At 43.2% G+C, this 24,047-nt stretch overlaps 1 protein-coding gene across 6 annotated transcripts in view; it reads right to left on the bottom strand.

Moving 5' to 3' along the window:
- Window positions 1–198: 198 nt before the first annotated feature.
- LOC126539240 (U11/U12 small nuclear ribonucleoprotein 35 kDa protein-like) overlaps window positions 199–24,047 on the bottom strand; it is a 118,375-nt gene continuing 94,526 nt past the window's right edge. For 5 of the 6 annotated variants that reach the window (XM_072285357.1, XM_072285358.1, XM_072285360.1 and 2 more), the window contains 6 exons: window positions 15,735–15,768; window positions 15,453–15,587; window positions 10,149–10,247; window positions 8,083–8,293; window positions 5,819–6,221; window positions 259–4,860 (listed from right to left, as the gene is read on the bottom strand). In XM_072285357.1, coding sequence (XP_072141458.1) covers window positions 4,839–4,860; window positions 5,819–6,221; window positions 8,083–8,293; window positions 10,149–10,247; window positions 15,453–15,563 — 846 coding nt within the window. In that variant the 5' untranslated portion in view covers window positions 15,564–15,587; window positions 15,735–15,768 and the 3' untranslated portion in view covers window positions 259–4,838. Of the gene's footprint in view, window positions 4,861–5,818; window positions 6,222–8,082; window positions 8,294–10,148; window positions 10,248–15,452; window positions 15,588–15,734; window positions 15,769–24,047 lie in introns of all 6 variants that reach the window. The other variant, XM_055075286.2, reaches the window with a different exon arrangement.

The following is a 24,047-nucleotide window of genomic DNA, read 5'->3' as shown; positions in this document are numbered from 1 at the left end:
TCAGGAATTCACTATTTGATGTCAAATATTTGTTTCATTTTATTATCCAAAGAATAAAAACACTTATTGGAGTCTTGAGAGTATAGAACGATGGAAATGAAAACGTTCCGAATGATTCTGCTACAGGAAGGCTTCTGTTGTTGAGCAGGGGGGCATCAGTTTTGTGAGCAAATGCACAAGAGGGCAAATAACACGCACTAACGATCAAGTCCTTTTATTCAGGTCAGATACTGCAAGAAGAAATCAAGTGCAAGGCACTAGGATTCACGCAATCACTTTATTAAGAAGGGTGCCCCACAGAGATGCAACACTCTTGTTAAACAGGTGACCTGTGAAAAGAAAAAGGAACACAGAATGAAACTGTTTTCGTTAAAAAAAAGTTTTGTATGCTTAATCTCTAGCATTTGGTGCTTCACTGACCGCATTGCTCCATGCTATATGAAAATCGAAGCACTTTAGACTGACATGTTCCTTAACACCACAGTATACCCAAGGCAACCACAGGCCAGCGCATTTATGCAAGTAAGAGCCAGTTTCATAAGTGCTGTGTAACCGCAAGAGATGCAGGGAATTCAAGCATGGAAGAAGTGTTGGCTATTGTGACTGCCATAAAAAAAAAAGCTACTGTGCTGGCATGGCACACATAAGAGCGCCAATACCAGAGAAGCAATATTGGTACAAAAACAAATACAGGAGTTAGAAGGATTCAAAATTGATGTAGTACAATATGGACAAGTATGGTAGCATGTCCTAAAAGTGGCCATACTTATACTTGTTTTGCACATGTACATGAATTCAAGAATTCACAGATATTCAAGTCTGCACATTCCAACCATAAAGTTTTTTGCAATGTATGCGTGGGAATGTTGGGATGTGGTGGCTTCCGATTGGCATTTTTCTAGGTGGGCCAGGAAAGCTTGCCTGGCTAGCCCCGTTTCGTTTGTCACAGTTGATTCTATACTAAAACAGCACGTAAACAGCAGTCTTTTTTTTTTAACATTAAAATAATAATTTTTTACTTATACATAGGTGTCTGTGCTCGGATGTACAATTATATAAAACCTAAATATTACTGGCTGGATGCTTAACTTGGAGGACAAACGACAAGGTTTGTTCGTGCCAGCTGTGTGACAGTTTGTTGTCTGTTTTCATTTTCCTCGCTTGCTTACATGCTGTAGGTGAGTGAACTTTATTGGATGAAGTAATACAGGTGAATGAAAACATTTTATGAAAGCTTTATTATAGTGCAGCCATGGCCATGATTTAGGTCAAGTCAAGTTTGAGACAGTCTTGCACACCCATACACTACCATCAGCATTCCCAAGGCGGCTCATCGCCCTTTAGAAAATTAACATAGATGGAGGCACCAGATTTCCCTCTAGTAGATATTGTAAGAAGCTTCTGTGATAGCTTCTTTCAGTGATAGCTTATCAGCGATGCTAGTGTCTGAGTCATGTGGCCATTTCCGGGCTCCTACTCAGGCAGTGCTAGTGGCTGCTGCTTGATTGACATTTCATACCAACCACAATGCCACATGCTGGCCTTTGCTGCTGTGCCACGTGAACCATTGCGGAACTACCCTTAACAGCTTCGCTTTGAGACGGCACACATATTAACATCTGTGTGAATTTCAGTACCGTTCGCGCTTACTCACAATCACCAAAGCAATATGGACCAACTAGTTCAACAACATGCAGTTGAACATCTTATAACGAAGCACTTGGGGAATCTCAAATCATTCGCTACACAGGTCACTTCGTTGTAAAGGTTTTGCACTGCACAGCTCACGATAGAATCTGGACAGAATTATTTCTTCATTATAAAGGTGCTCGACTGCATATACTGCTTGTTTCCATTTTGTCAATGGCACAGGCACAAGAGAGAGATGCCACGTTTCCCTGACGCACGTGCGCATGCACGAGAAAAACGTGGACACTGCACCTAGGTACTACAGAGGCAAACATGCTTTTGCCCGTTTGTCAAAATCAGAATCAGTTTTATTTTCCTCAAGAAAAAACGGACCGCAGACAAAAAGCTGCTCGTTGAGCAGCTTGACGAGGCCTGGGGCCCTATTGTACCGAACAAAGCTGCACTACGTGACTGCTGATAAATATTCTGGAATAAGCTTCTCTCTGTTCATCTTTCATGGCTTAGCGATCTAAGAACTGCACTGGTGATTGGGAGGTCAGTCCTCCAAATGTATGATGAAATGTTTCTTTTTTCCCTTTAAAAAAAGAAAACTGCATTATTATATCCTTTCCCTTTTGCAGAAGTTGTTGTTTACCTGTGCTTCACCACCAGGCCTGACATGGAAGGTTCCTGCTAAGGGGAGTAAAGTGACGGGGTGGAGGCTTAGGTAGATGGCGGCCACAGACCAATGAATAATGACACATTGTTACTACTAATTTGTTGTTTTGCATGCTTCCCCATGACAGACTATGTCTTCACCACTGTGATCTCTTTGAACAAACCTTAAACACGGGTTTTCGAATAGTGCACGCTGCCACAACACAGGGACAAATGGAGCAAAGCGCATAGTCCTCCGTAGTACCTATAGGCACAGCTCCCAGATTTCTCTATCGCAATTGGCACATGCGCACAATCGTCAAGAAAAGGCGATGCAGCTCTCGTACATTCCTTATGTTAAATGAGGCAGCTCATGAGAGCGACCTCATGTACAGCGCTCAGCGACTGAAACGCGATACTCGGACAACATGGCAGCCGGTACTTTCGCCACTGGTGGGCGCTGGTGACACTGAGATGATGCATTTTTGTGTCACACAAAAGTGAGAATTTGTTTGATGCATTCTAACTGCATTCAACCTCCTCAGTGATCACCCATCAATCACCGATGGCGCAAAAAGCGCCGACCGCCACGCTGTCAGAGTATAGTGTTTCAATTGCCGAGCGCTGTACACACATCATGCCCAAGTTGTGTGTAAATAGGTTGCTGGAATGTTTGGAGCCACTTGGTTACGTCAAAGTATATTCCCGCAAACGGAAGCTACTTAGAAATGGTGCCACTGAACCAACTGCTCAGTAAGCGACCATGTTTTGTTTGTATACTTGCAAAGCTTGTTCCAAGGTTACGAATGTTGAAGCTCAATACAACTATCATGGATGCAACAAATTATCAGATATAACAAGTTATAAAATGTTCCATCATCAGTATGTAATGAATATATGCTTATAACAAATATCAAATATAGCAAAGGTATTTTTGTGTAACATGTGATCGTTATAAACAGATTTGACAGTATGTGTGCATACCTGTATGTGCAGTTAACCTTAACTATTCTGGACTGTGACTTATATGACTTTAGATAATTCAAACAAATGTGTATGGAGCATAGAATTTTTGATTTACTGTGATTCGACTGCAAGTCCCTTCATTTTCTTGGGCGATTTAAAATTGCCAACAGATGAGCTCTCTTCCCTCACATTTGATGAATAAGTCATCCATGCGCACAGAACAAATATTGACAGACTTTGATGAAAGCGATCTGTCAGTTGAAGCCAAGATCCGCTTCAAACAATTTTTTCACTGAATCAACATTTACGGCATTCTTTATACCCTGTTATCTTTCTTGCAAGCCAACAAACCACCACGCCTACTATCACTTATTAAGTGGTTTTTTCCTATCTTCTAGATCACTGTTCACACCAGTAGAACTACATGGCCATTATCTTGCAACACTGTGGGTAGATATTATTAAGCATTTTTACTTTCTAAGAATGGTAATTAGTTATAGGAAACTTTGCTCAACACCAAATTTTTATTTGTGCGTGTGTTTGCTTAGTCTTACTTTTGCAGACATTAGCTTTCACTTTGTGTTTTGCAAAAGCTTCTTTGTTATGTACACAACGTTGTCCTCACCTACTACAGTATTCCTAGTTGCAGCCTCTGAAATACAACTTTTGTCCGTAAAGTTCTGAGAACGAGTCCATGAAAAAAAGGTCTAGATTGAAATCTCTTGTGCAGCTCCCCTTCGAAGTAGTCTGTCCTTCAGTTTATACACAGCTTCCGATGCTTTTTGTGGTCTTGGAAGCAGTCAGAGAAAGCTTCTTTTGGCAGGGCCCTCAGCTCCTTTGTTGGGACATCTTATGGCCTCAACACTCTCCATACAGCATCCTTTTAGGTTTCTGTTCACATATGTAAAGAGAAAAATTGCAGGGGAGAGGTCAGGGGAGTGTAGAAAATGCGAAAGCACAGTTACACTGTGCTTGGTGTGAAATTTTGTGAGTCAGGACAGCACACTGCCTTGTATCATCCTGCAGAAGACTCCATTGTCCACATGCCCATACATCAGGGTGATGACGTCGCAGTGAATTGTGCTATGTGTTTGAGCGCACAGATATACAACTGTTCATTCACCACCTGCCCTTGTGGGATGAACTCATGGTGTGTGACACCTCTGGCATTCGAAAAAAAAAAAAGCAACATTGTTTTTGTTTTTGAATTCTCCAGCCACACGTCTTTTGATGCCAGAGAGCTCGTGGACCGCCATTCGGCACTCTGCCTCTTCGTTCAAGGGCTGTACTAAAAGCACCATGTTTTGTTTCTAGCAAAGACGCTGTCAATGAATGAGGCATCCTTGTGTGCCTCAGAGAGCAAATCAGCACAACATGACTGTGTCCTAGTCTTGTGTGAGAGAATGCGGCACTAATCTGGCATTCAGCTTTTGTTCTGAAGCACAACTTGTTGGAATGTTGTCTTATTGATGTTGAGGGCATCTGGTAGCATGTTGACTGTAATGGTGCGATTTAGCTGCAAAAGTTCCCTGATCTGAGCCACGTCTTCTTCATTCCGTGAGGTTGAAGGGCATGTCTGTCTTGTGTCATCTTCCACTGACGTTCTCCCTGAAACAAACCTCTTGCGTTACTCGTACACTCACACCCGTGATGACGTCTTGTTGCCATAAGCACCACAAAAAAGCTCATACATGTGTGTGGCAATTTTGCCAAGCTTCCCACTGAAGTTCAGACGCTGTTTAAGGTGAACGTCCATCTCTACACCGTCACTCACAGTTGAATGCGCCAACGACTAGGAGCAATGGCTCTTCCCCGTGTAATGCCAACTAGCAGCTGTCAAGGTAACCAACAAAAATAATACAAGTTAGTGCCAAAAGATGGTGTCACGCGTGCACCAATATATGTTTCAGGGAATCACTTCTACAGAAGAAAATAAATCAGTCTCAGAACTTCACGAACAAACAATGTATATGCACAGACACCACCACTATGAGTCTGGATGGAGTGCAAAACCTCACAAAAAGTACCAATCGCCAAAGCTACATGATGTACAGGCGCTGACAAAAGTGGTATACCCCACGCAGCGGGAGCCGGAGCAGCGGCACACTGCATCGCGACACCTTCTACAGGTGGCATCTGGAATCGAGACAGCCAATGGGTGCCCTTTATTATCTGCAGGCATGTCGCTTGACTCGTTTAAATTGACACCCATTGGCTGTCTCGATCTCAGATGCTGCCTGTAGATGGCGTTGCGATGCAGTTTGCCGTTGCTCTGGCTCCCGCTGCGTGGAGTATACCACTTTTGTCGGTGCCTGTACATGATATTTCAGTGGTCAGGTGGCCAGTTTCCAACAGTACATCGCCACAGCGACACAAGTTTGGATCCCTGTGGTGGTGGACACAGTTTTGTCTTACTTTGCCATATGAAAAATGTGATGCTGAGGATGAGAAAGGTGTCCCAGTGACTAGGATGAGATAATGACAACTTGACACTGACAACATTAGCCAGAGCAAACACCCAGTTTTGAGTTTCCAACTACCATCGCAGTAAAAGAAATGCGCACACCTGCGACTTCTGCGTTCTCTGTTCTCGTGTTCGTCCCGGTGTTTCCAGCCAGAGTGGCCTTCATGCTTCCTCCGGCGGTCACTGCTGCTCTCGTAGGGTCGACCGTAGGACCTCTCAGAGCGGTCACTTCTGTGATCTCCTTCGTGGTGGCGGTCACGCGACCGTTCGTAGCTCAACTTTTTCTCGCGGATAAAATCGTCTCTCCTGTCATGATCCCTCGCCCTGTGGTCAGATGCCAAGTAACGACCTTCGCGGCGATGGGGGAACTGGCGACTTCTATCGTTAAATGTCTCCGATGAGTAAGCTCCACCTTTGGAACCGAGGATGATGGGCTTTTTGAAAGGACGGTCGAGGCCACCGAACCGCAGCTGTCCCGACTCTTTCTTTCCTCCAAAGCCGCCACCTGGAAAGCAAGGAAAAAAAGCAAGGACATGAGCCAAAGATACTGTGTGCATTCGTCATTTTTCACATTGGGATAGATTGATCGATTGTTTAATTCATGATAAGATGAAACAATTTATTTAAAGCAGCACTGGGATTATGAGAGCTGTTGTAGCGGAGGACTCCAGGCAATTTTCGACCGCTTGGAGTTTTTTAGTGTGCACCACAAGTAAAAATGTGTTTTTTGACTTTTGCCGTCCATGGAATGCAACTGTCGGGACCAGAAATCAAAACTACAACCTTGTGCTTAAAGGCACAGCGCCGTAGCCACTGAGCTATAGTGGCAGGTATTTCTCGAAATTTGAAGATAAAATTGAAATTTAATGACTTATCAGTGAGCTTTTTAGAGACCATTGATTTCAGAGAATGTAATTTGTTTTCTAAAGCTGTTTGGAGGGAAGACTGTTTCCTACTGTTTCTGATACAAATGCTTCTCTGATGAAAAAAACGATGTTATGAGGCATTATCACACTATTCTCACAGAACTATCAAAGAATGCTAATGGTTGATGTGGCTTTGTACAATGTGGCCTGTACCACAATGACAAGTACATTATTTGGTGAATCCAGATTATCACTGCAGCCAGAGTTTCTTTCCTACTGCACATTTCCATCTCAAAATCAGTTCCATAAAGAAAACAAAGCTGCAACAAGGACTTCAGTAATTTTGGATAAAAGCCACGCTAAAGGGATGCTAAAGTGTGATAAGTTAAATGTTGATGGGCAAGTTGGTTGATGTGCTTAGACATATGTAAACCCATTAAGAAAGACAAGATGAACAGAAAGACAAGGTAAAAGACACAATCACATTTATGTGAATTTCTAACATTATGTTAGACTACCCTGGAGAAGTACTTTTGAACACTCGATCTGCATTCATTTAGCAGAAGGAAGGTCGCCATTACATTGGTGTAAATAAAGGGTAAATTTACCATAATTGAATTTTGTGCCCTAACTGCTGTACTGGAATGTTAGGATGATGTCACAGACTTCAAAGTAATTTTTGCACCTTTGGGTATTATAGTTTAGAAAAACATTTTGAAACTCACCAGGGCTACTATATTGTAGCGATGCCTTTTCTGAAGGTTAATGCCTTTAGGTGCTTTTCGTGTTTTTGAGTGGTCAATCAACAACTCGTCTGGGGCAGAGCATAAAACGCAGCCACACACGAAAGCAAAAAGTGTCGAAAGGCATTCGTATTAAAAAAAAATGCAGCTGGGCAGGTCATGTAATGCGCCGGTTAGATAACCGTTGGACCATTAGGGTTACAGAATGGGTACTAAGAGAAGGGAAACGCAATCGAGGATGACAGAAGACTAGGTGGACTGATGAAATTAGGGAATTCACGGGCGCTAGTTGGAATCAGTTGGCGCAGGACAGGGGTAATTGGAAATCGCAGGGAGAGGCCTTCGTCCTGCAGTGGACATAGAACAGGCTGATGATGATGATGATGATAAAAAAAAGGCATCGCTACAAAGTGAAAGCCCAGGTTGAGTTAAGTTAGAGTGCAACATAATCATCATTTATTAACAAATTATTAACCAGACTAAAGCTTGAACTGTCAAAATCCATGATGTCACATCAGTGCTGCTAGTCATCTGTTGTCTTTGCATTGCTTTCGGATTACCAAATCACACATCACAGCAAGGCTGGCTTTTCTGGTAGTATTCTGGAGGTGTAGTTTACAAATCCAGCTTAACTTAGCAATCCTCTTTAATGTCAAACTAATGCTTTCTTAAAAGTTTGTCCTTTCTTACTTTGAAAGTACATTGACATGCCCCTTTGACGAGAGTAGCAGGCTAAGAAAAACGGTTGATAACTGACCGAGCCGACGGGGTATCCAACCGGGTAGCATTCTCTCTTTTTCAAAGTCTACAAAGACTTTACAATCATCGATGAGCATATTGTTTGCGCTGCTTGCAGCCAGAGCATCCCTCGCATCGTAGAACTCAACAAAAGCATAGCGTTTGGAGAATCCGGTGACGACGTCCCTGACCAAGTGACAGCTCTTCACGTCTCCATAATGAGTAAAGAACTGTGAGAACCAAGAAAGGGAGAAAAAAAAAGTGTTGAGCACTAGCATTTCACGACACAACCTGAACAGCCATTTTCACTGAAACTAGAACTACCAGGGGTGTCATGGGCAACAAAAATGGGAAAATGAGGCAACGAAATCACTGAAGAAGCACCCTTGAAATCTAAAGCACTGCTGAATTTTAACAGTGTAAGTAATAACCATTGTAACATACAGTACACTGCATTGTTAAAGTAAACACTAAATTAGTATTAAGCCTAACATAACCTAAATTGTCATGTAGTTGAAGAGTTCCCAGTAAAAAAATGCTTGAAATGTTAGGTTAGGCAAACCTGTAGTGGCAAAAAGCTATTCCTGTGGTCTCAGCATCAAAACTAAGCTGCAATATGTCCTGAAATACAAAGTCGAGGTTCTCTTTACCAGTGAACTGTACTGGTGATTTAGGTGCCTAGTTTTACTTTAGTTTCACAGTCACATAAGACCAGATAGCAATGTCCTCAATGTGGCAAAGTACCAGTGACAACGACCTTTAGCTCCTTAAAAGTCAGCATGCTTCGTCAAGAAGCAGGCAAAAGCGACAATACATTTTTTTCCCCCGCTTTAGGATGCTGCTCATATTGTCAAAGAAAAAACAAAAAATCACATTTAGTAATAATGTAATATCACAAACTGTGCAAATGACTCAAGGAACTTCATGAAAAACTGGGTCCATCAGAAGCCATACAAGGTGTTGTAACAGGCGACGAGGTGAACTCATCATAGACCAGGAACTTGAAAAGCAGGAACTTGTAAGAAAGAAATGGAAAATGTCATGATGGTAGGCACCACAAAAAAACGAAGACAAGCCGAAGAATAGTATTTAACTGAGTTAGTTAGTCCATAGCTAAGACGAGTTTTGAACAGCTTAACTGAAAAACAAAGGCCTAAGGTTGAGTCTAAAAACTTGTCTTAGCTATGAACCAACTAGATTCTGACGTTCCTTTTTAGTTCTCTAACACAGCGACGTCTTGCTCTGTCTTCATTAGTCCTTTGTTTTTTATTTAAACTGTGGAAAACTCGCCTTAGCTGTGAACCAAATAGCTCAGATAGATCCTATATTCTGACATTCCTTTCTAGTTTTCTGAGTATAGCTGTGCCTTTGTCTGTCTTCCTTAGTCCTTTGTTTTTCAGTTCAGTGGTTCCAAACTCATCTCAGCAGAAGGAACACACATATCATTAGTCTTTATGCTTGCCTTCATTTTCCACACTGCTTACCATCACGAGACATGTAAATTGCTGCCCTGACAAAGACAAGTCCTCTTGTTGAAGTATTAGTTCCAGCAACAATCCGTGTTTGATGAATGTCCATCACTTCAAGCCTCCATCCTTTTGTGAACGTCAGTCTTGTAAAGTGTATGCAACCCATCCAAAACTGCAGCAGTATAAAAAAACTGAAACACAGCTGGTTAAACAACGTTTACTACTGTAGTTTCTCGCGTAGTGCTTACAACCCACCCAATGGATATCAAAAATTGAGAAATGGTTTTGTCGAGTGATCATTGCACCTCCAAAAACTGCTGCAGGGACAGTCGTTTATCTGTTTTGATGTCAGTACTAACATTAAGCGGGTAAATGTGGCAGCCAATGATGGACAATAGTTAGGATGGTGCACCTGCACTGAAGTATTGTGGGGCCATATTGTCAAATTCTGTAATGGCGGCATCTTGAGCCAATCAGAGAGTCCGTAGCAGCTCCCTCAGCCAGACAGGGCTGACTAGATGGTGAATTTGACAATGTGGCAGATTTTATCAATGTCCACAATGGTACTCATGCTTGTCGTAGCATCTAAAATTTACGAAATGTTCTCGTAACCAACCTCTTTGATGGTGTCCTCAGTTGTAGTTGGACACAGCCGAGATACAAAGATCGTCATTCGTGGGTCAGTTTTGACGTACCTGTTAGTTTTATAGGTAGCCTGAAAGTGAAGTACAATGGAAGACCAATGAGCAATCCATAAAGACAACACACTAAAGAGCATACTAAGTTGCTGATATCACAGTTCAGGACTTCGCCAACATTCCTTGTGGTGCCAAAAGAGCTATAAATCAAAATGATCGAAGCATGATCTGCATTGTAAAGGGATGTCACTGGACAACTTCAGCTGTATGTATGCCGCAGAGATTCATCGACGTTCAAAATTAAGAGCATGAGTCAAATACTTTTTGGTCATTCAAAAGGATGCTAAGCTGCCAAGCCCCGAATGCACCAGACAGACAGTTACAGGTGTTGGCTCATGGACAACTTCGCCAAGCCTCAGCTGCAACTTCTGCATGAGGCAAGCTTTCACGCTTTTATATAAATGAACAATTACAGCCCAAGTCGGAATCTGAAGGGGATCGTAAAAAAAGTTCGATACATAGGTAACTCGATATCTAAAATAAAAATTTTACAAAAAAAAATTTCTAGGATTTTACAGCTGTTCGATATACACAATAATTCATTGTATGTGGGTTTGACATATCCAGGTTTTACTGTATGCCGCAGGACAAGCCTTATGGGGGAAAAATAATAAAAAGATATCACAGCTCATTTCTCAAGAAATAAATATGAGTGAGCAAATACTCAAAGCTTTCAAATAACAAACGAAATATTGCTCTATTCGTTTCAAATCAGATAGTCACTATTCATAGATACGAATGTTTTCCAACAGTTTACTAATACTTCAAATTGCCAATTTTGCATAATCAAGTATAAGATTGGAGCAAAAGTGTGAAAGTTTAATTATGGTGGCCACAGTAGTCATGGGACATGGGAAGTTACATAGTGGAGCATGCTACCTCACAGAGGCAGGCAGACTTTTCAAGCTAAACTGCCTTAATTCCCATTCCCAAATGAGTTCCGAGTATGCGAATAAACTTTTAATTTACTTCTATTGGTCCATTTGTGTTTTTAATGAACAACTCCTTGTAACGTGTAATGTAATGACAAAAACTTGCTAACATTGTGAATATATACTCACATGTGTGAACATTGTTTTATGTTAATGGCAAAAATGGCTCATCACAATTAAAAAAGTATTTAATATTTGATTCACTTTTGCCACTACTCTGTTCATATTTGATTTGGTTTTGTCAACTCCTTTTGCGCACCCATAAAATGAAACATTAGGTACCTCTGAATATTTGTTCATGGTTTTCTATACTGGATTCTTATAAGCATTGCCAGTAATAACTGTCCACTGGTAGCTTAAAGTGCTGGTTGCTAAACTGAGTCTCTTTGTGCAGCAGGTGTACAAATGTGCAAAGGGGTCAATCACTGAACAAGTATATGAAGTAGTTATCATTATCTTTTCTAACTTTTGCTAGCCCAAGTAAGAATGCCTTGTTTCTTGGTTGCTCACAAATTTCTTACCTCGATTTGCATAAAGCTGCTCTCTATCGTTTCCCAGCTTAATGTGCCAAGCCACTTTTGCCTCAAAGATGTGGTTTGCACTGATGTAATGTTATATGTAAAGTTATTTCTTCTGGGTTGCATGAACCTTCATATAGTGTGTAAACTAAATGAACTTTCTAAGTGCAGCTCCTTAGTTCTGCTATAGTGCCTAGAATATACTGGCTAGTGTGCCGTCCGCGGCCTCCCGGGTGGCACCGGATGCAATGAATGCCGGCGGCTGCCGCTAGGAGCGCTGCAATGCAGGTGGGTGCCGCGGCACCATCCGGTCATCGTGGACCGCCGTGTTCCCACCGCATCGGCAAGCGGGCTGTTGCGCTTTTTGTTTTTATTTAGCTGTAGCAGCAGCACAGTTCAAATGAGGGCAGCTGATTTATAAAGCGTGGTTTGTTTTAAGAACAACAGGCTTCTCTAGCGCTTGTCGCTTGTGTGAAAAGCGTGTGCTATCTCAGCTCAGCTTCGAGCGGGGAACCTGATGTGTTTCTATGCTGGCGAAGAGAAAACGTAATTTTTAAGGCAAATGCCTTAGATCTCCATGTTCCAAGGCCGTTTTGCGAGGTACAGAACACATCACACGATCTAAGGAAGGTCAGAAACGAACCAAAGCATGTCCAGCCGTGTATAAGAGATGCTAAATTATTAGCAAATTTAATTATTGATTATAGTGATTGAATTAAGGGGTATTAGCTAGGTTGAATTAGGGGGATTAAGGTGTATTAATTAAGGAGGATTAAGGTGGATGAAGGAGGACTAGGGTGCATTAAGGTGAATTATAGTAGGCTTTACAAGGCGTTCGCCTTCGTACGTGTCTCTTCGGCGGTAGCTAAGGATACTTGTTTTTTATTCTAGCCATGATGGCAGCGTAATTCTTTTAAGGGTAAGTTTTAGGTTACATTTTTCATTCAAATAAAGTAAACGAATTCTAAGGTTACGTTACTGTTCTATTGATGTTATATTAATGCATAACCATTGAAAACCGCTGTAACCGATCATCCATTGAAATGACTTGAATTTCGATCGCTGTCCTCTCTTTTTATTTGCTGCTATTTTTGCCTATTATCGTATTGTCGTCCTCATAGGTGTGAATGTTTTTTATTGTTTGTAAACCATGTACCCATCTCCTCATAATGCCCATTGGGCCACAAGGATAGGATAATAAGTAAAAAATTTTGCCTGTAAAATGGACTGCATGCGGTGTTCTGTGTACTATACATTTTTTAATACCTGGTAAACACGTGCAGATTTCCTTTTATGTCTGATATAAGTGAACAAAAATGGGAAACAGATCTTTCATTTAAGCGTAACAAATATTTTATTCTCGCCTAACAACAGTCAAACGCGGGCATATAAGACAGCCCTAGATGAGATAATGCACACATACCTGAAGAAGATAGATCTAGTGGCAGTGGAGCAGTTTAAAGAGCTTCTGCCGTTGCCTTTGCGCTTCCCTCTCTTTGTTGATGCCTTTTACAAAAAAACCGAAACCTCAAGAAAACGTAGAACTTCTTGTCAAAGCTGGTTTTTCATGCTCTGGGCACCCTAGTTGGGGAAAGGCCAGTGTCTGCAGCTGACCTGAAAAATCAGCTAGACTCGCTACATGTAACTTGTTTTTGCTAAAGAACACAGTAAAAGCATCTTCCACGGCCTTCACAGCGGTTGACAAGGTCTGACTAAGATAGACAAGGCCTCCATTGTCAAAATGCGTAGTGCGATAGCGAAGCAGCGTCGGCACTAGCTTCAGCTTTACTTACGCAAAGGAAGCCTGCACACTGTGGTCAAAAATTTTGGGCAGTGATCTTTTTTGCAACATAACAGTATAGTAGATCAAAGCACTACTGCTCCTTTTTTTCTTGTTTTTTCCCCCTGGTACTCACGAAAAGTAAGGTGCATGCTTAGGATACTCAGGAAACATCGTGGGTATAGCGTAGGGTTTCAGGCGTGGTTTATCGCGGGGAATCTCGTGGACAACGCCGTTCACGGTGATAGAGAACGCGCGCTCGACTAAGCTGTTTTCGAAATGTTTTTTACAAACCACAGCAGTTGGTGCCGGCCTTCTGTCCGCTCTCCTGACCATTCTTGCCCATTCTGCTGCCGCTTCGTATTAGTGGTGGAGTGAACAAGGATACACGCCATTTGTTCGAGTGGTAACCGCTTCGACACAACGGCACAAAGCAGGTCCTCTCCTTGCACTGTCTCTTCGGCATTTTTTCATCGCCGCCGAATAGTTCTCGTAATTACAGGCACACGAACACAGCAGCAACGCACTCACTCTTTGACAACACCAAGAACAAACATGCAACGCTGTAATAACACTGAAAACGCCAACATAGAAACCGACGGAACAGCTGCGAAACTGATATGCGAAGCAGACGACACGCGCAGTCTGCACCCACCCGTGTGGCAGCGACCTCTGTCGGCCACCGTGGGCATTCATTGCAGGCGGCGCCACGCTCCACCATTGAAAAGAGCGGGTGCACGGCACACTAGCCAGTATATTCTAGGCACTATAGTTCTGCTATAGTCATTTTCTCATTTTCACGGTCATAAAGGCAGTGAATACTTTTAATTTTATGCACATTCAATTTGATTTCATTTTTATTGTCTCCAGCACATTGAAGGTCAGGGAAAGGCATGGCTAAAGGCAGAAAAGACTGCCTGACAAAGGCCCTACCAATCATGCATTGTTCAGCAGTAGCATGAACATTCTGTAAGAAAATATATAGTATATAGAGGATGCACTGTATGGAAATAACTTGGTACAGAAAATAAGCGACAATTAATAACACACACAAACTTTTTTGTTACATGCAACGTAAGCTACATGCTACTTAAGGACATACATATTCTATGCAGGTGCATAGGGCAACAGATAAGATTTAACATTTCCGAACAGAGACGTTGACATACGTTCTTTCACATTAATTAGATCTTGCGTCTGTTGATATTAAAAAGTAGGTATTACGTAAGTTGCTTGGTTCCGTATTTCGGTTCTACAGAGGGGAACTTGAAAGTGTCTATCTTAGTTTGTGCTACTTGCCATTAGATAAGTGTGTGTGTGTACAATTTGCAGACTCATTTTTCTGTATTTCAACGTGTATGTATGTAGTTGGCTACAGATTATACTACTAATCACGTTTTATTTCATTTCTTTAAAGAAGAATACTGCTGTTTGATGGAGAAGAAATTGATTGCCAGGTTCTCCTCTCAGATAGCTGCATTCGATTTAACGACGTTCATTCTCGTACGGTCAGGTACGGTCGTACGTTCATTCTCGTACGGTCATTGTGGCCTAACGTTTAGTCAACTTTCAAATAATTTCAAAAAGCAAAAACGAACAAAAACCATATTGTTATGATGGAAAGGAGACAAGAGGCCGTCCTTGCGACGCACAGCAACACACAGCTCGTTACCAAAAATGACGGCAGGAAGGGGACTGCGTTGGGGCAGATGATGACGCCTCCAAAACAAAAAGAGTGACTGTAGCAGACCGCAGAGCTACTGTATATACTACCAAGTAGCATATACAGTAATTCTGGCAGACCCTCAACGCCAGCACGAGCTATAGCGGCGGTAGTTCAGCGAAATGAAACCAATAGCATACAGGTCAACGATGTATGCACAGTGTAGCCGTTACACACGACAAAGAAACAAATAAGTTCATTGACTGGCTGCTTACATTACCTGTTCACGACGCACGCCAGCCTTTTATACCGATATGCCAAAAACTTACTTCCATTGCACGGACGATGCCGTGGTCGTGAGGTTTGACGTCTGTCCCATCGATGCTGCCAGCCTTTAAGGGGTCGTAAATACGAGCGATAGGTGACCATACTGCATCCATTGTGGCGTACGGTTCTTGAAAACACTGGATGGTAGAAACAAAAACAAAGAAGCAGCGACGCAGACTATCAGAAGCTTTAAGTGCTTTCAGTGCTTCAAGCAGAAATTATTGCGCCAGCGGGCGCCGCCATCTTTTAACGCAATAAGTAGAGCAAGCGCAGAAGTTAAGTACCTTGAAATGGAATGGTAATAAGCGCCACCGCAACCTGCAAGCCATAAAATGAAAGTGGTCAAATTAAGCGTGAAAAGTAATAATAAATTGAGAAAACTAAAAAATTAGTTCCGGCCAGGTATAACTTTAGAATATTTTTGCGTGAATTCACCTTCTTGCTTGTTTTGTAACAGCCGCTCCAGGTTCAGGCAGTTCTGGCGTGGTTCATGCCTTTCAGGGTTCAGGCATTGATAAAGACGCAAATATTTTTTCCTCTGTCGTTCAGGTATGGTGTACTGGAATGATGCCGTCATGGCAACATAGAGTTTCTCACTATAGTGAGAAACTCTATGCATGGCAAGAAGAGGTACGTATGGATGAGTGAGTCTCAACCCTTTGAATCAAGTGGCGGTAAGTGGCGGCGGCAGCGCGCGCCACCTAGCACGACGTCCTACTGCAGCGCCATCTGTCGCTGCAGCTTGGACTTATTGCTGGCAAGCGGAAAATAATGGTGCAACACAGGGCCTCCGAGATTTGCAATTATGATTGTAGCTCGCGGAGGTCATGCATGTACGTACGGAGCTCGCTGATTGCTTGTTGTGGTTTTTCCTGCCGCGTTCGCACATTCTTTATGTGCACGGGAAGCGCTGGATTAGTAGCTCTCTCTCTCTCTCTCTCTCTCTCTCTGTGCGCGCGCGGGCGCGTTTGTTTTTTTCTTCAATGAAATCTGGCGACCGCCTTTCTAGCTGATGCAACATGAAATGAATCCCATGCAACCCGCCAGCCATAGTGCAGGTACTCCTTGCGGGCTTCTTATCCTCGTGTGTTTCCAAATACTGAAAACATATGCGTGCTTACCGAACGGAACGGGCATACGTTTGTTTGTCTTCTTCAACCGAAACGCTGAGCAGACCATAAGGAATTCTATTAATTTCAATTGCTTTAAGAGCCTTTTAATTTATGAATGTAGAAAGTTTTGCACAACATGTGTAAATTTCGCGCGTTAGGCACGCCGGTCGATCGCAGCGCCGCACTGGTGGCGTCATCGCAGAAGCGTCCCCGGTTCTTCCATTGTTTTGCGGTACGGACGATACACTGCCCCATTCCAGTACGCCATAGTTCAGATATACATGTTTTCTGTGGTTCAGGCATGAGTTCAGGCTTTAATTGCGACCACTGCAATGTTGCCTCGTAGTTTTCAAATCGTCGTGATGACGCCACACACAAGCCCCCCCCCCCCCCCCCCCCCCACCGAAAGAAAGGAGGAGGGATGTCGGAAGACCTTTTCTGCCACACGTTACTAATGCTTCAAGCAACAGGAATACTTTCGCTAATGCACTTTTGTCTGCTACGGGCACGGCAGTACTTATGCCGTTATGCACGCTAGGCCGCGAAGCGACATATCGCTTCGATAACATGCTTTTGTTTTGATGTGTAAGCAGAAGATGCCGTTTTGCCATTCAGCGCGGTGAGGTGTCAGTTTATTTGCTCGAAAGAAATTTGGGAGCTACTATAGCAACAGCGCTCGTTCCAGCTTTGGAGCACATGACATGTGCACAGCTAGCGCCTCCAGTTTGCTTTTCGTCACTGCCCGCCGCTATATTCCGTTACAACTGGTTGAATTCGTTTCTAAGTCAAACAGTTACACCAATACTATAATGACTTCGCTCAAAATGCAATATCGCTAAATTTCGAAAACCTGACGAAAGAAACGCAACCTTGTCTGGTTGGTTGTTATTCACTTATACGTTCTCGACGTTTCACCAGCGTTTGCGACTCCCTAAAGGCGGCGGGTGTCTGCTGTGTTCCCAAAACCGAGCCCTATACTTCGAACACTGCGTGTACTGCGAACACAAACACGCGCCAGTCGTCGGACACAAGTGACCTTATCACACGGATCGGCGAAATAAAGAGAAGGGTGCATACGACTCACAACTGGAACTCTCATTTACTTTTATCCCAAGATACACTTACCACAGGTAACTTTATAGTTTTTAGCCTCATTCTATCGGAACACAAATGCGTGTTTAGACTCTGAAAGGACGACAGCCGTTACTGTCAGCATATTTTTGGGATGATATATGTATTACACAGGAGCACGAGTTGCCATCGAGGTCGAAAACTGTCAAGTATCGTACTTGTAGTTGCAGGGGCATACCAACTATGTATCGAGGGGGGGGGGGGGGGGGGGCAAAACCAGAGTTTAAAAATATGCGAATGCGACGTAGCTGGACAGAAGCAAGGTAATGTCGTCTGCCGTCGCTTGGAGATACTCACATTATAGTTTTAATTCGTCATAATTAGATAATTAGCCTTACTTTATTAATCAGCTTATCGAATGGCAAGTGTCAATCAGGAAATTGCAGAGCGACACGACAAACTCCCAATAAACCTTTCTGTTGCTCAATACGTGCTACATAAGAGCGTTACATAAAGGAGGGGCTTTATGGAGTGTTAGCCTGCAGCGCTACTCATGGTCATGACGGCGGATGTGGAAACCTCTCCTGACCGACGGCGTCACGCAGTACGTCAACTATGTAGCAGCTAGGCTGTTGAATACATTCACGTTTGTTACCTGCAGGAGTCGAAATCCTCGCTATGCAATGAACGAGCGAAAGGGGAACAGAGGGGCCCAACGTTTTGTTTGTACATGTAGTTCAAGAGAATTAAGCTACCGCCACAAAATGACATGCACTGCTTACTAACACTGCATTCTACTCACACTATTTCACTTATTAAGGCGAAGCTTTGTTTGCAACTCTTCCCTCGGCTTTCCCGCTGCTGCTGCTGTTGTCTGGCACACCGCGTCGGGGGGGGGGGGGGGGGGGGGGGGGTTCGGAGCGTGTGTATACATGACAGGAGTGCGGCAGCGAGGAAAAGCTACGCGAGAACTCGTTTGGACCTTTGAACAGCATGAATGTGCACAATGCCCTCTGGAGCTCCATGGACGTCATCACATTAGTCTCTAGACAGCTATAATTATCTGTTACCCCTCGCAAGCTTACCTTTCTACTAACGTGCAAATACAAAGGGAATCCGTATTAAAGCGCACCGTAGGATCTAGGCGACACTACGGAAGCAGTCATACGTCAAATCAATGTTTCTGTCCCCGCCGCAGCAGCTTTGCGGCTGTGGCATTGCTCGAGGTCGCGAGTTTGACCCCGACCGCGGCAGCCGCATTTCGACAGGCGCTAAATAAAGAAAACGCACGAGCACTTAGATTTAAGGACCCGTTAATGAACTCCGGGGTGTAAAAATTAATCCGGAGTCCGCCGCCACGGCGTGAGTCATAATCCGATCGTGGTTTTGGCACGTACAGCCCCGTACTCCCCCCCCCCCCCCATTTGAAGCTTAACACTTCTGCCACGATGCGAAGTGCCATGTGAGGCAATGAGAAGGCTCAATCCTCTCAGCGATTATGAACAATGGTTCACAACAACGCCTCAAGCAAACACGTCTCCCTGTGCGTTCTGTGTGCTATACGCAGACAAAGAGCAGTGGTTCACGCAAGGCAACGTTTAATTTTAATTCGCCACTCTCGCATTGGACTAAACGCTCACGAAGTTAAACGTTCGCTATCGACATCACCGCTAATTTTCGTCAATCAAAGCAAACAGAACAGAAAGCTTCGCGCACATCGATTCCCATAGTGCGTGGGATCCGCAAGTTCCTTCTCTTTTACAAGGGCTACTCAGTAGCACGCTGTTCAAGCTACTATTCTACAAAGTATAATGTTAAAAACTAAAGTCTGAAGTCTCACGTGACAGAACCACGATCCGATCGTATGCTCGCGCCTACAAGGTAATGTGTGGTTGACAATTGAATTTATGATAAATAACAATGAGTCACATTGTCGTAGCTCCCAAAGTGGAAATATAAAGCAAATGGAGCGACTTTGACAGCCGTGCAACGGTTCGAGTAGGGAAGGGGGGGGGGGGGGGGGTGTAGTCCAATGAGGCGCAGCCACTTATGCTGCGCCAGCGGAGCAGAGACCGCGCAAGGCTATTCGCGAAGCCTCGAGACAAGCAAGGCTGTTCGATACTGAATTTAGCACCGCGGACGCGGAGGGTCTCCGACGGCCGGGCAGACACCGCTATCACAAGTAGCTGCTTTGAATCGCGCTCGCCTTGAAACGACGCGCAGTTGTCGTGCGACAAGGGCGATGGGCCGAAGCGATCGGTGCAAGTTGTGAAGAGGCGCTGCCGGAAGAAGGCTGAGGGGGACGTGACGAAGCAGGCTTAAATGTGCACGGATATAATCAATGCGGGAGGGTGGGCAAGCACGAACGGAAATAAACGTAGGCGGAGAAAGACACAGAGAAAGAAGGAATTAAATTAAGGGCAATTTAAAAATAGATATAGCCAGCTAGACAGATAAACACGGCTAGACAGACGGAAGAAGACGGAAATAGTTCGAGTAGAAAAATGCCTGAGAAACCGTGGCGTGAGTGAGGCAATCCGAAAGGTAACAGACATGACGGGAGCGTAATACCAACCGATTATGATCCAGTACTATGCTCCTTCTTGAATGACCACCATAGCTAGTGGGTTCAATCAATCAATCAATCAATCAATCAATCAATCAATCAATCAATCAATCAATCAATCAATCAATCAATCAATCAATCAATCAATCAATCAATCAATCAATCAATCAATCAATCAATCAATCAATCAATCAATAATGCTGTCTTGTTCCTGCCTCTATCCGTCAACGCTTGCCGAATACTTTGCGATCTTGCAACGTATGACGGCACTTAAGGGGATTTAGGCTCGGCTCAGCCGGTGCTGTCTCGCGTTCATACGTTGTCTTACCAGAGAAGCGGCTTGTTACATCTAAAATGCACCAATTGCCAAGGACATATACGAGATAATTGCAGTGAAGCAAATCGAACTGTGTTTCTTGCTAGGTTACTTACGTGCCACCACAAAAGCATGTCACAGCTGCCGCGCCATGATGGAAACGAGCTGATGAACAATGAGCGAACTAGGGAAGCTTCAGTGCGGACGAGCCAACGTTTTGAAATGGGAATGTATACTGGAAATGGGAATGAAAAATGTTCCTTTGTCTTAGCTTTTTTGTTTTTTTTTTTGGGGGGGGGGGGGGGGCGCCATTAAGGTTAAGATGAAGCTCTACCACACCATCTAAAAAACCAAACCAAAATAAAAAAGCACTTATTCCATTTCGTGTCAAGATTTGAAAAAAAAAAAAAGAATCTAATCGAAAGCGACAAAGAGCTTCTTCCAAGGATCATCGTAGATGAAACTTCGTGTTATGGTTATGAACCCGAAACCAAGCAAGTACCGAGCCAGGTAAAGACGCCTTCGTCACTAAGACGAACAATAAATAATTAACCGCGACGAGGGCGTTCGTGTGAACACGATGATCTTCGACTCCCCTTTCTTCTTCGGCGTTTGTGGAATCGTACAGCAAGAATTCGTTCCTCCTGGTCACACTGTCCAGCGGTAGCTTTACTTGGACGTATTAAGGAACAGTGTGCGCAAGAAGGATGATATGCGAGGGAAACGCTAAAAAATTATGGTATGCGGGTGATTGGTTGCTCCTTCGCGACAGCGACGCAGCTCACACTGTCCTGGACTATGACGCGGCAGTTAGCCTCTCTAGGATGGGCTGGCATTCTGCAAGCACCATATTCGCCGGACCGAGTTCCCTTTTATATATGTATTTTTAAAAAAGGAAATTCAATAAAGAAAAGAGATTGATCACTTTGCACGAGCCGAAGGCAACTTCGAAGGGGGAAAACTAGAAAGCTTTAAGCTTGAGGAATTGCATCGAACAGTTAGAGTTGCATAGAACAGTGGGAGAATATGTTGGACAAGTGCATCGACTCCGTTGGACATTATTTTAAATAAGACCAAGTGCCTTGCATTCGAAATGAAAATATATTTTTGTTCTTTTGAATATAGTCCATTTTGCTTCTGTGGGTGAGGGGGGGGGGGGGTTTCAACCTCTATGTTGATTCAATAAGGTAGCTCTCCGTTTCGATGCAGACTTTGCAATGATAAATTATATGGGCCAATTCAATTCTTGAGATTATATTTTCTATGTTCCTGTAAGTTTGGCCGATTGAAGTTTGCGCTAGCTACTAGCATTCTTTCATACATCCTAAAATAAATATTAAGCGTGAAACGCACGCTTATTTTGCCTGCGTCAATATTTCCGCGAAGGTCGGTCACACTTTAATACGTCCGCTCATGCACAAAGCTCTTGCTTGCACAGACTAAAAAAAAAAAAAAAAAAAAAAAAAAAAAAAAAGAAAAACCACAATAATAATAAAAATAAAAACAAATACAGAAGTAGCCTTGAAATTTAAGTGCGGTAAATGCAGATTTTTATGAAATCTAGATCGAGTACAGCGGCTATCAATGCGCTTTTCTTTCTCTTATGCTCTGCTTATTACAAATTGCGATACGTTCGTGTTATATTTCTCTTTTCATAACGCCACGACTGAATGACTTCGGACACTTTATTGAATTATCTGCTCTAAAGAATTGCAAAACGACAAAATAGAATTGTTTTTTTATACCAGGTTAATCAATTAAACGAAGTATATTGAAAACGTAAAAGAAGAAACAATTCGCACGATGGAATGTATCATGTATCGATGGAATGAGTTGACAAAGCGTCGTAGGTGAAAAGGCTATAATTTAAATCAAACACCAGATAAAAAGAGAGAGAGAGACTATTTTGTGAGTCAAAAGCACTTCAATTAGAACTAAAGAAACTACATTTGCGCACATGTTGTTGCTTACAGGGGCATCTACAGTAAAGAGCTAATTTACACTCAAGCTCTTGCGCATTTCCACACAATCCTCAGCAATCTCATGCAAAGCTTACGTAATGCTGCGCGGTCATGTATAGCAAGTTAGGATCGCAACGTTACATTACGCAGTAAGGTTAAGGTTTCGTGGCCGCTCTTTTCGGGTGTTCCTATAAAAGTATTTTGCTAAATACTTTTCAGCAGCTTGAAGCACGAGGAAATTATTCAGCACAGAGTTTCGCCGCGAGCGTGAAGGTCTCACTGGCGCGGAGAATGAAACAACAACAACAAACAATCAAACATGTACTGAAGCTACTCGCTATGAATGAATAGCTCATATAACTCAGGGGCATCTACAGTAAAGAGCTAATTTACACTCAAGCTCTTGCGCATTTCCACACAATCCTCAGCAATCTCATGCAAAGCTTACGTAATGCTGCGCGGTCATGTATAGCAAGTTAGGATCGCAACGTTACATTACGCAGTAAGGTTAAGGTTTCGTGGCCGCTCTTTTCGGGTGTTCCTATAAAAGTATTTTGCTAAATACTTTTCAGCAGCTTGAAGCACGAGGAAATTATTCAGCACAGAGTTTCGCCGCGAGCGTGAAGGTCTCACTGGCGCGGAGAATGAAACAACAACAACAAACAATCAAACATGTACTGAAGCTACTCGCTATGAATGAATAGCTCATATAACGGAGTAACACCACTAACATGGCAACTGTGTTCGGTAAAACCAACCGCGGCCGCAATACACGCAAATGAAAAATTCCGGTAAAGCGTGCTCTGTTGCAGAACAATACTGCGCAAGGTGAAGCAAGCTTTACAGTGAACGTCACAAGCGGCATATTTTTTGGTAACCTTTTCATAAAGTCTTCTTATCTTCATGTAGTGAAAGCTGAATCCAGATAAAATTGATCGAACAGAGAAAAGTATCGTGTATAACAGCGACGCCAAAGAATGCTCTCTCTAAGTTCTTCATTGGGTCTTAATAGCGCAAAATTGTCCTGAACGTAGACTATCTTCCGCCGTTTGAGCATGTTCTGTTGACACGTGTTTAACGTTAATGCTACTTTAGCTTTCTATAAGTGCAGCTGCCGTAGGATCGTAGTAATTTCCGAAATGTACGGCGCCATCATCTTGATCGGCGTTTGTGGTAAAACGCCACCCGCGTTTTCCTAATACCATAGTGGTTTCCACCATAAGGGATGATAGAATGTATCTTACGGCCGCTCTTCATCAAACACGTTTAGAAGGCGAGAGAAAAAATTAATTAAGGCAATGAAGAGCCTCAGAATAGCCCTCCCCCCCCCCCCCCCCCCCAAAAAAAAAAAAAAAAAACAACATCTCACCCGAGAAGGTCATGCCGCACTGCAAATGGGCTCCCATTGGTACACACTTACGTATGTCTACTGGAGAAAACACTCATGCTGCGAGAAGCGTGCATTGAAGGATGTCTCACATGTCGCTAGCATTTAATCACCTCACATGTCATTAGATTGTAGGCTTAAAGATTGTGTGCCACAGGTGTACTTCGGTCGACGGACCTGGTTT

Source organism: Dermacentor andersoni, chromosome 11 (assembly GCF_023375885.2).
Source record: "Dermacentor andersoni chromosome 11, qqDerAnde1_hic_scaffold, whole genome shotgun sequence".
Taxonomy (NCBI): Eukaryota; Metazoa; Arthropoda; class Arachnida; order Ixodida; family Ixodidae; genus Dermacentor; species Dermacentor andersoni.
Note: the sequence above shows the minus strand (reverse complement) of the source record. Positions and strands in the feature narration are given on the sequence as shown.